Source organism: Clarias gariepinus, chromosome 17, assembly GCF_024256425.1.
Source record: "Clarias gariepinus isolate MV-2021 ecotype Netherlands chromosome 17, CGAR_prim_01v2, whole genome shotgun sequence".
NCBI classification, from domain to species: Eukaryota; Metazoa; Chordata; class Actinopteri; order Siluriformes; family Clariidae; genus Clarias; species Clarias gariepinus.
The window spans coordinates 4,160,415-4,173,028 of record NC_071116.1 but is presented as its reverse complement, the minus strand read 5'-3'; the positions used below and the strand labels follow the sequence as shown (position 1 = coordinate 4,173,028).

Here is a 12,614-nt window from a genome sequence, read left to right as displayed (position 1 = left end):
AGAAACACAGGCCATCACAATAGTCCGTGAAGCAAGGAAAGACTCTCAGAAGGTTTTGTTACCACCATTACATATGAGGCTGAGCCTGATGAAAAACTTTGTAAATGCTTTGGACAAGACAGCACCAGGTTTCCAATATTCCTTTGAAAAGTTTCTAAAAACTGAGGAAAATGGAGTTCCTCGGGTACAGCAAGGTAGATGTGTATTAAAAACAAACTTACACTCGCATTTAGACTATTTCCCTTTGGACTGTGGGATAGTGAGTGATGAGCATGGGTAGAGATTCCACCTGGATATTGCTGCCATGGAGAGAAGATACCAAAAAAATGGAGTCTGTCCACTCCATTTTCTATCCTGATTACTGCTGGAATATCTTTTCCAGCAGTCTGCGACTGCTGGATTATTCTACTGCAGTTTACAAGAAAAAAGCCAAAAATTTACTGTAGATACAGAATACAGAAGCAACCATGTAATTTAAATTGATGTTAGAGCTTTTATTTTGTAATTATCATTATTTTATATTATACACCCTATATTTTGTAAGCTTTACAACTAAAACTATATAATTTTGAGATTGTATTTTACTAGTTACACAGCAATTGCTACACAGCAATAGGTCAAACCCTCCCACAATTCAGTCAAGAAAACAATAATCCAAAACGTGAGATGTGAGCGAGATCCATGAAACAAAGGATGGGTCAAGATCTAAAGGTCAAGAAATGAGCACACAATAATCTGGCAATGGGTGGTTATTTGTGAGTGAGATAAATATGGCAGAGGGATGAAAGAAATGATGAACAGGTGTGCTTGAGCCGGTAATTGAGGCGGCATAACAGAAGCACAGAAACGGAGTGTGAAATGGAGTCGCAGATCATAGTTTGGTTTGACAGGTGGGCGTGATCTGGCGTGCCGTGACAGTACCCTAAGGTAAGGCCCTACAAACACCACCTGGCATCCTTAAGGGGGCCTTGGGATGAAGTCGGTGAAAGTCCAAGATCAAAGAGCAGGCCAGGATAAATCTGGCTGACACTGTAGGCCACATCCTTAGCGACAAGCTTTAAGCAGTTTAATGGACAGTGAAGGCTTTGCCCCCATCTATGAGTCAAGGTGGTGGAGGAGGGTGAGGGGGTGAAGCCAGAGGGCACTGAACCAACCTGCAGATTTGGGAGACATGGGGTGAACTCGATGCAAAGAAGTGAGCCAGTTTGACGGAGGTGGGGTTGATGATGCATAAAATCGTAAAGGGGCCTATGAATCTAGGCAAAAGTTTTTTGGATGTAGTCATGAGTGGCAGGTTGCAAGTAGAGAGCATGACTCTATGTAATTTGGGGCTGCAGAGCGGTGCCAATTTGCCATACATTAAAATATGCTCACGGTGCGCATTAGCTGTCGCCATATGTTTTTGCAGCGAGGGAAAAAAGCTTAGACTGATAGGACAGCGGTCTCCTCCTCCTGGGTGGGAAATAATGGTGGCTGGTAGCCCAAACAGCATTGGAATGAAGACATAGCAGTGGCAGAGGTGGGGAGTGAGTTGTGTCCATACTCTATGCAGGGGAAAAAATGGGTCCACAAAGCTGCATCCCGAGAGGTCATGCATCTCAGGGTCTTCTCAAGCTCCTGATTAGCATGTTTTATCTTGGCCGTTGCTCTGGGAGTGAAAACCAAACGACAGTCTAGGTGTTGTGCCGGAGAGGCTACAAATAGCCCTCCAGAATTAAGCCGAGAACTGGGGACCCCTGTCTGAGACCCCTATGTCTACCCGGAGGCCATGGAGACGAAATACACGGTTGATCATGAGCTCGGCCGTTTCTTTGGCGGACGGGAGTTTGGGGAGGAGATCAAAGTAAGCGCCTTTAGAAAAACAGTCAACTATGGTAAGTATGCATGTGTTATTGTTGGAGGGGGTAACGAAGTGATGGTTTTGGTGGTGGGGAATGGGGAGAGGTTTGAGTAGACCCTCAGGCGGGCGGTTGGGTGTCTTGTTCCTGGTGCACGTGTCACATGTGGCCACAAAGTTCTTAACATCATCTGTGATAGATAGCCACCAGAAACATTGCTGTAGCAGGGTGAGAGTGCGGGTGGCTCCTGGATGACATGCTAGCTTTAGGTTGTGGCTCCACTCTAGTACTAGGGGGCGGACTGTGGCTGGGACGAAGAGTCTCCCGGGGGGACCATTGGTAGAACCTGGCTCATGCTCCAGTGATTGCAAGACTTGATTTTTTGCGGAGTGCCTGCTACCAGACATTAGAGTGATAAGATGGTGGGTGTGTCCTGAGGGGTGGCAAATTGATGAGAGGGCATCAGACTTAGTGTTTTTGAAGAGTGGGCAGTAAGACAGCATGAAGTTAAATCTGGGGAGAAACAGACCAGCGTGCCTGATGTGAATTCAATCTTTTAGCTGCCTTGAGATACTCGAGGTTTCTATGGTCGGTCCAGATGAGAAAGGGGGTTTCAGCTCCCTCCAGCCAGTGTCTCCACTTTTCTAGGGTGAGTTAAAATCTCACGATCCCCAGTGTCGTAATTGCGCTCGGTGAGTGTAAGTTGGCAAGAGAAAAACGAGCGTGGGTAAACTTTGTTATCTCAAGGAGATCTTTGAGAGAGAACTGCTCCGACTCCTGTTTCGGAGGCATCAACCTCAACGATAAACTGAAGTGCAAGGTCGGGAAAGACAAGAATAGGCACCATGGTGAATAAACACTTGAGATGGTCAAATGCTTCCTGGGCTTGAAAGTTCCACTGAAAGGGAATCTTAATGGAGGTGAGAATGGTGAGGAGTGTGGCTACCAGGCTGTAGTTTCTGATAAAGCATCGGGTGAAGTTAACAAACCCCAGGAAGGTCAAAAGGGACCACCAGGTATTCATAGTGGCCCGTGGGGGTGTTAAAGGCTATTTTCCATTCTTCACCCTCCCTGATCCTGACTAGATGGTAAGCATTTTTGAGATCAAGTTTGGTGAACACGTGAGCATCTTGGAGTAATTCTAAGGTATTCTTTTGAGAGCCATTGAAGCAACAACGTGAATGATAGGTATGAATTGTAATTAATCACTATTTACAGAATGCAGAGTTGCATAATGAGTGGGTGGTGAATGAGAAAATCAAGTCAGGTGAAGTCAAGTGACTTTTACTGACATTTCAACCATATACTGCAGGTACAGTCAACGATGAAATAAAATCCATGCAGCAACACAGCCATCCAGGATGTTCTTTTGTAAAGAATTTATTGAAGATGGAGGGTGGGAAATGAGCTTTACTTAGTCTTTGCAAAAAGTAGAAACACTGATGGGCTTTTTATGATATAAGGCTGGTGTTGAGGTTGAAAACCCAGCTGAGGTTCTCCATTAGATGAATTTGGACCTCCTAATGATCTCCATGACAAAACCATCAATGTGTAGCTGATAGTGTTTGCTTTGTGTTCTCCTCATGGGAACAACCATCTACTTAATTTTGTCTACCTTCAAAACAAGGTTGTTGGCTGTGCACCAGTCCATTAGCTGCTGCTGACTCATTGTTTTTGCTGATGTCACCCACCAATGGCTAATCTGCAGAGTAATTAGCAGTGGACTGAGCATACAGTACAGCCCAGGGGTGCTCCAGGTTTCAGAGATCCTGCATTAGTTAAGACTGACTAAGGGCTCTCACTCAAGAAGACTAGGGTCCAGTTGCAGAGGGAGGTGTTCAGGCCGAGAAGGCAAGGCAATCAGATACTCAGAAATTATGGTGTTTAAGGCTTGCCTGAAGTCAAGGAACAGCAATTAAATGTGGATGTCCAGGTATATCAATGCCAGTCAGAGGGTCATCTTTTTTAGTGATTATGACGATATGTGACATGCAGAGGGTCTTGATGTTCCTCCTGATAAGCCTCTTAAAGCACTTAATTATGGTGGGGTGAAAGGGATGGTAGATATTCTTGAAAGATGTTTGATGCATGTTGAGGTAATGGTGCTGCACAGAAAGATGATGAAGATGCTAGCTTGTATGTATATCCTCAGAACATTCTGCCAAGAATGTTTTCTGATCCAGTCAGACTTTTCCAATGAACTAGCATCTTAAATTCTACTGCCAGATTGTTTACTGGTAAAAAGCTGACTGATCAGATTTTAGTTACTGATTTCCATTATCGATAGATTTTATCACACTGCCTACATGGGCATAGATAAGCCTGTTAAAAACCAATGATATATGCCATTACAAGAAATCAACAATTTAGCCAGCATCAGTGAGTCATCTATTTTATGCATACAATATCTGATAGAGGTTTTCTTTCCTGGAAAGCAGTAACCTTGTAGCATGGCTGAGTTGGTTTTTATAGAGGATTAATGGGAATTCAACTTTACAAGTGATTCCCTGGAGATTCAGGTTTATTCCAAAAGATTCAGTGGAATCAGCAACATTGTATGACGTGACTTGTTTCGAGTGTGTGGCTCAACATAGTTTGGGAATTGTCTGTTAAAATCAACAACATTAACATCTCACAGACAAACAATATACACAAAGATATATATCTAGAACAACTAGGAAGATCATGATGTAGATTATGATTGAAAAGTATTCAACCCTGCTCAAAACAGCACAAAGAGTCAATAGTTTTGTGTACTCCTTTTACACTTACTGTACATTTGCCGCGCCAGCCATTTGTTTAGTTATTTATTTATTTTTTTTAAATGTTGAGCCATAATAGGATGAAAGCTTAAGTGTTTCTGAGATGGTTTCAAGTTGTACCTCTGTATGCTGCAACGTCTGAAGTGCTGTTAGAGAGGTTACTGGGAACAATTTGATTAATAATAGCCATTTCCAAATGAAGAACATTTCTAACTAAATCAAATGGCCGCATGACTCAGGATGTTGCTCAATATGCCATCCCTTTTCATGTATAAAAGCAGGTGGTAAAACCAAAATGATCAGACACAAACAAGATGCAGACTTTCTCCCCTTTGTGTGTCTTCACTGCTCTGGTGTTCAGGGTTCTCTCAGGTCCTGTACCTCCACCTACTGTGAACAGTGATGAAGAAATAGCGAAGGTAAAAATTGCATTCCATTTTGCAGCTACAGAAAACAGAACATGCATTATTATTTATCCAGCTTTTTAACTCTAGTTTGTTTCGATTTATCCAGATGAAAGATTTATTCGGCATGGAAGAGAAGGACAAACCATCTATTGGACAAAAAGTCAGTGAGATGCATCAATTTTTCAAGTTAAACATGACAGGAACCCTGGATGCTGAAATGCTGCAGATAATGAAAAAGCCTCACTGTGGAGTTCCAGACAAAGCCAAAAATTATAAATGGTCTACAAACAAATTGACATACAGGTGCCAATGCAATCCAATGTTTAAAAGCCATTTTACCATTTTGTGTTAAATAAACAATTTGGTTTGGTTATACTACCAAATTTTTCTTTTATCCTACAGGATTGAGAATTACACTTCTGATATGCCTGTAGATGAAGTAGACAGCGCTATCGAGAGAGCGCTGCAAGTCTGGGCTCGAGTCACTCCATTGAGGTTCACCCGAATCTACAACGGGGTTGCTGATATCATGATCTCTTTCACTGTCGGAGGTGAGGCTACTATTTTATCCGGGGTAACTGGTACCATTTCCCTTGAACAATGTCTTGATGTTTGTCTTGTGGAATTTTATTAAGGTTTTTATTGACAGTTAGAGACTGTGAAGGCCAGGGTTTGTGATATTTCACAGGGCAGAGGACCAGTTAGTGATGACAGGCGTAGCTGCTTAAGGATTTACCATGAAAATTTTTGAAATTTATATTGAGCTTAATAGAACATGTTTTCTATTTTTGCAGATCATGGTGATGGCTCGCCATTTGATGGACCTGATGGCGTCTTGGCTCATGCCTTCGGCCCTGCTCCTGGTCTTGGTGGAGATACTCATTTTGATGACGATGAGACCTTCACCTTTAAATCTCCTAATGGTAAATATGCTTACACATCATCAAATCTAAAACATACATAATGTAAAAAAAATCCAAATATAATAAAACTTGAAAAAAAAAAAATTACACATCCATCTTCATTGGTATATCACAGGATACAACTTGTTCTTGGTGGCTGCTCATGAATTCGGACATGCACTGGGTCTTAACCATTCCAGTGATCCTGGAGCTCTTATGAATTCAAGGTACACCTACAGGAATCTCGACAGCTTTGTTCTTCCTCAAGACGACGTCAGTAAAATTCAGGCTTCCTATGGTAAGCTTCTGAAAATTTTTTCTTACTACCTGACTTGTTATCTGTTATCTGATTTGTAGAACATCTCATTAATATAATTCAACAGGCAAAAATCCCGAAACACTCGATGTCCGGATACATCCATCCACTCCAAATGCCTGTGACCCCAGTCTGGTCCTGGACGCTGTTACAACCCTGCGTAGAGAAACATTCTTCTTTAAAAATAAGTATGCATGGTTATTAACATATTCTAAAACTCAATATTCTAATTTATTGTTTAAGAATCTTTTATGCTTCAACATGAATATTTCCGCTGTTTAGATTTTTTTGGCGCCAGCACCCTCAGATCCATCAAACTGAACAATTTCTGATTAAGACCTTTTGGCCTGAACTTCCAGATAACATCGATGCTGCATTTGAGGATCCATCAGCTGATCTGATGTACATCTTTAAAGGTAAAACAATACTAATCTTTTGAAGCCATTATAAGAGAATTTGTGTTAACTCATGCTCATCATCTTTAGGTCAGAAGGTCTGGGCTATCAATGGTTATGATGTTGTGAATCGCATAAATCTTTCGAGCTTCAGCTTGCCAACTAAAGTGAAGAAAATTAATGCTGCAGTTTATGATGATACTGGAAAGATATTGTTCTTTGTTGGGAAAACATACTACAGGTACATCACAGTGTATTACTGTTTAAAAGAAAGAAAAATATAAGAAGACATAACCAGGTTATTTTTTTAATCAAAATTAAATTTAATTTTTAATTATTTCAAATATTTTTAAAGCTATGACACAAATAACAGGGCAATGGACAGAGGCTACCCTAAACTGGTGAACATGAGATTCCCAGGAATAACAGGAAAGGTTACTGCAGCTTCCCAGTACACTGGTAAGTATTTAATGAATCAGTAAACATTTGTTCATCATCTGGGCTAATTCATAAATAAAAACTATATAACTATGTATAAAGATTTAGTTTGCACCGTGCTTTTCAGGTTTCACCTACCTCTTCAGTGGGACAAACATATTTGAGTTTAGTGATTCAACGTTGATGCGTGTGCTGGAAAACAGCTACTTCTTGCCCTGCTAGCGTTACACTCTTTTATAGGTATCTGTCAGCAGCAATGAAGAATCTACAACATGGCAACATTATTTATACTGGAATCTATTTAATAAATCAAAGTGTAAAGTAATAAATTTTTATTAATTTCTGAACACTTGCAATTCTAATGTCATTTTTCCTTAATGCAAATTTCAATATAAACTTCTGGTGCAAAGTAAAAAGTACTTTTGCTTTGTCAATTTTTTTTTTTTGTAAATTTTTTATGGGGTGGTAGCATATACAAACTTAAATAATTATTTTGATGGTGTGAAGCTGCTTTGTGACAATGTCAATTGTTAAAAATGCTTTACAAATAAAATTAATTTGAATTGAAAATTTGTTCATTATTAATATTACATAGAGATCACGTTAGTAAATACAAAAAAAAATGCAGTTTTTTTAAATAATGGTTTAATTTATTAAGGGAAAACATCTGTCCAAACCTGCCTAACCCTATGTGAAAAACACATGCCTCCTTGCTTAATCATGAATAACATATGATTAACCACATTTTTTGGAAAGCTAAGTTAAATGACTCTATTGTTTTCAGCATGCGCATGGCAAACAGCAGCCTGAAGAGATGCTCTGAAATCCTTCCTAAATAGATCATATGGTCAACATAATTTACACTGTCTTCAGCTGGAACTGTTAGAAAAAAAGAGAAATAAAATAAAAAGCGGAACTACAATTGCCTTTACAGTTTTTTACAATCGCTTAAGCACAATTTTTTAAAAAGGCTCATTTTGTCAAAACACTACACACAAATCACAGATCCACACACACACACACACACACACACAGACACACACACACACACATAGCAGAAGACCTAAGTTTCTTTTGCCAACTTTGACACCATATGGAACACACATGGTTCATACGTTCTGATTTTGTTTGATTCTGATCTCAAACACTTGTAACTTTTATACGTTTCTAATGAGATTTTTTTGTTGATGTGGCCCTGGACATTCAAAATAGCTCTACACTGAAAACCCTAATAAGTTAATTGGACTAAATTGATTGAGTAAACTCGTTGCCTCAATTTAATTGAGTAATGGAATCTTCCAAAACTTGCATATTTAAGTTTATTTAACCTGGCGGTTTTGTAGACTGTACTTAAATCATTCAGTTCAACAAACTTAGCACTTATTAAATGTACTTAAAAAATTGCGTTCACTTGGTATAAGTTTTTTTTAAGTGTACTTATATATTTAAGTTAACTCAACATAAAAATGTAATTTAAACCTGTTAAACAATGTTCTTATATTTGACTGCAAGCTTTGTGCACACCGAACTAAAATAAAACAATGAACAGCATTTTTAAGCTTAGATTTTTTTTATTGACAAAATGCCAGAAAGAATGTTGGAGAGTACTTTATTAGGCACACAGCATGTACGGCATGAGCAGCACATTCACACAAGAACCACCATCCAGGTCAGCCTCAGCATGAACCAGAGCACATTTCACACGTCACCCCTTACCCACACACACAAACAGGGCCGAAGCCACTAACCCAAACACCCTTCCCCAACATGGTGAACACACCGACATCCCCGCAAAGCATGCTGGTCGTCAGCCGCCGCCCCGCCCACGCCACATTCACATTTGTAAAAATTTGACCTTTTGAAAATGTTTTTTCCCCCAAAGGATTAATCATGATTTTGAGCTCACAACACTTGAAATCTTACGTTTATGCATTTTGATGGTAAATAAGTTAAATGAACTTATATTTTTAAGTGATGGGTCCAAAATGCAAAATTTTAAGTAATGTTTAGTCAACCTTACTTGATTGTATAAGTAAAGACAACATTAGGGTTTACAGTGTATGGCCAATGATGTTCATCTCTCTTCTTCTTATTTAGTTAGGTTAAACCCAGTCAATCCTGTGTAGGTTACAGTTTTTGGCAATTGCTTTCACACTTATTGTTATGGATCCCGTCTTCTATTTAGGTCTGGCCACAAGACCTCATTGACATCACAGGCGATGTTCTCGCAGGCTAAGCATCGGGGAAAATCCACCCTTGAATCGATCCCACCTCAATGTCTCCGCCTGCCTCATCTATTGCTTGCGAAAGAGTCATGTGGACGTATGGTTGCCGATCATATACATTCCACGCTGAAAAGAATTCCTCAGTCAGAAAGGGGCTGTAAGGGGGCAGATATAAAAGTGCGAACTGTTTATGGTTGTTGAACCAATCTTGGACCAAAGCTGCCTGGTGGAAACTGACATTCTCCCAGATGATAACAAACCTGGACTGCACAACTGCATGTAGTGCATCTAGAACTGCAATTATCTGTTCAGTATTGTAGGGCCCTAGTGTGGCATGGTGATGCAGGACGCCTTGGACACTAATTAGAGCACACAAGGTGATATTTCCCCCACGCTGGCCAGGGACATTTACAACAGCCCTTTGTTTAAATATGTTATGGCCTCGACGCCTGCTTTTAGCCAGATTAAAGCCTGCCTCATCCACGTAGATGAACTCATGTGGCAGTTCAGCAGCATCAAAATCCAGAACTGTCTGTAAATAATCAATAGTGTTACTGACAACACATACAATAAGTACAATTTCTATATTTTCACACACGTAGTGGCTGGGTTGGGTCAGTATAGACAAAAACTACAAGCTACAGGCAACATAAACCCTCATTCCCACATCACAATATATAGTATGTAAAGTAAAGTGACACATACAGTACCTACACATAATCGTGATGCACATCCTTGATTCTGACACTGTTCCTCTCAAACGGCACCCTGTATAGCTGCTTCATTCCGAAGTTATGTTTCTGTAGGATGTGACTTATTGTAGAAATGTTGACCCTGTTGATAATGCTGAATACATTTCCATCTGCAATTATGTGTTGTTGCAACTCACAAAGTCGGATTGCATTATTTTCTCACACCATTTCAGTAATGGCAAGCTCTTGTTGTAGTGTGAAGAGCTGCTCCCTTGCACCTTGAGAAGTTCGTCCAACCATTCTGTCGAAAATGCCACCACAAGATGTCATTGTTCGTCTTCTTTGTAACTTCAAACTGTACACAGTACTGTAACATCACAATGGTATTCCTTTAGATATACTTCACAGCACTACTCATTTTTGTATAGTACAGTTACATACTGTAATACTGTATGATACAGAATCATGTGACACATACAGTAATTAGAGTATAAACTTGAAGATATACCTGTTCGCCAGTCGAAATGTCTTTATTATCGATGCTACTGTGTACCGACTGAGGTTAGGTTGGACTCTTTGCCCAGTCTCCCTCATGGACAGGGCATGATTTATCACATGGTCGACCAGAGTAGCCCTGATCTCATCTGATAGACATCTCCACTCTGGTCCTCGTCTAGGTCCTCGCCCTCTTCCACGTCCGACTCCCCTCTCTCTTTGTCCTCCTCTGACTCTTGTTGCTTCCATGTTTGCATGGTTCTTAAAATGTCTTACCTGGGGCCTATTTGTAGTTCTAAGGCTTACATTAATTGGTGTTCTGTTTTTGTGCAAGTGCTTTCAGGTGTGTATGCGAGTGACCACAATTGCCAGGTGAGCATTGCTTTGTGTGCAGCAGTGTTTTCCCAATGAAAACAGGTGATTTTGGTATTGGACAAAGTGTCTAATGTAAGAAAACGTGTAGTGTTTCGCAATAAGTTTCTTACAAATTTGTAAACAAAGTGCAAACTTGAAAATGTTTTTAAGCTATGGTTACACTGTGTTTAACGCTGTGCTCATCCAAAAAAATTACTCGTTGAATAAACATAATTAAATCATGGAAAGAATTTCCAGCTGATTTAATGGCTCTCTTTCAGCATTAAGCAATTTTGTTGGCCCAACTTAATGTTTTTAGGTTCACTCAAATTCATTTTATTAGGTTCATATAACTTATTTACTACAGCTGCGTCCAACATAATTTAATACTGTAATATATTGTAGCGTTTTTACGCCGGGAAGAATGCTTGGAGAGACGAGTGAGCTTATTTGCTACCCAATGCAATGGCTGGGAGTACTTTATTAAGCACACAGCATGTAAGGCATGAGCAGCACCTTCACTCAGGAGCCTACATCCAATTCAGCACTAGCTTAAAGCAAGGCATGCTGGTCGTCAGCCGCCGCCCCGCCCACGCCACACTGCCCCCACCCGAGCTGTGACCGTCCCTGGTCACCATGACGAACTCCGTTTCGGAGGCGTGGAGGCTGTCGGCGCAGGCGGTGGGAACGCCGGCGTCCTTTGGCAGGTGAGGGGTAAACGCGAATGTAGTCCTGAGGCGGTCCGGCCTCCAGAGTTCGATGGTTCCCCGGCGTGCAGCTGTGGAGGCGCAGGACGGTCCCGGTGGGGCAAAACACGTGCCCGCCCTGCCAACCGCACCCGGTAGATGACATCGGAGAGCCGAGCTGGCTGTGAGTGTCCACGCCCATTCGCCCCATAGGTGCCCCCACCCAAAAGTCTTGCTGCGGTGCCCGCGAGCGCTGGGCGGGGCCCTTCTGCCTGGCGATGAGCGGTTCACAGTTCCACAACCCGTGGGAAACAGTGGAGCCGGTGTCCACGAGCGCCCGCAGTAAGACGCCGTCCGGCACACAGTCGATGTAAAGCCCCGCGGGGCTCCCCAACCGTCCACCCGGCGCTAGTTTAGCGGCTGCTGGTGTACGCTGTCCCTCAGGCCTGAGGACGTTGAAGCGGTAGTCCGGCTGTCCATCAGGCCTGAGAACGTTGCAGTGGTAGTCCGGCGGTCCCTGGCCTCGGCGTCGTCGCGGAATCTCGGAAGCGGTATCGAGGCCTAGCCGCGACGGGTAGCCCTGTCCCCGGCGAGGTTCACCTACCAAGCGCCACTGAGCTGCGGGCGGTCGCTCGGCTCTTTTGCCGTGATGTGCCGCCATTATGGGCTCAGCGCGCTCGACCTCGCACAGCGCCTCCTTACGGTCACCCGCGCCGTCTCCTCGCCGCGAAACGTCGGAGAGCTGCTCGTTGCCTAGCCGCGATGGGTAGCCCTGTCCCCGGCTAGGTTCACGAACCGAGCGCCACTGAGGTGCGGGCGGTCGCTCGGCTCTTTCGCCGCGATGTGCCGCCGATATGGGCTCAGCGCGCTCGGCCTCGCGCAGCGGCAGATCGCTTTGCCGGCTAACAGCGCATGGAGCTGTATCTTGCTCCGGCGCTTGCGCAGTGCCAGCCTCCGCCCCGAGATCCAGCGCCGGGATTTTCTGCTTCCCGCTCCGCGTTGGTTGACGTGGTGTGCTCGCGCTAGCTCCGCCAGAAAAGGGCTTCTTCTGCGCGAGTAGTCGCTCCGCTACTCGGCGGCCCGCTTGGATTTTTAGAAGGTCCT

The 12,614-nt window shown here is 42.6% G+C and overlaps 1 protein-coding gene across 2 annotated transcripts; it reads left to right on the top strand.

Moving 5' to 3' along the window:
• Positions 1-4,914: 4,914 nt before the first annotated feature.
• LOC128505384 (collagenase 3-like) lies at positions 4,915-7,280 on the top strand. Of its 2 annotated transcripts, none has more exons than XM_053475747.1 (10): positions 4,915-5,019; positions 5,114-5,310; positions 5,410-5,558; positions 5,802-5,930; positions 6,046-6,207; positions 6,293-6,413; positions 6,508-6,641; positions 6,711-6,861; positions 6,976-7,079; positions 7,186-7,280. In XM_053475747.1, exons 1-10 carry the CDS (start codon positions 4,915-4,917, stop codon positions 7,278-7,280), a joined length of 1,347 nt encoding a protein of 448 aa, XP_053331722.1. The 2 variants fall into 2 exon arrangements, with proteins under 2 accessions (XP_053331722.1, XP_053331723.1); XM_053475748.1 differs by having other exon boundaries at positions 4,915-5,028.
• Positions 7,281-12,614: the final 5,334 nt, after the last annotated feature.

Excerpts from the sequence above, each read along its gene's own strand:
- LOC128505384 (XM_053475748.1), top strand. The coding sequence starts at position 4,915 with ATGCAGACTTTCTCCCCTTTGTGTGTCTTCACTGCTCTGGTGTTCAGG. Across the intron at positions 6,414-6,507 it reads ACATTCTTCTTTAAAAATAA|ATTTTTTTGGCGCCAGCACC; the intron begins GTATGCATGGTT and ends TCCGCTGTTTAG. Across the intron at positions 6,862-6,975 it reads GTTGGGAAAACATACTACAG|CTATGACACAAATAACAGGG; the intron begins GTACATCACAGT and ends ATATTTTTAAAG.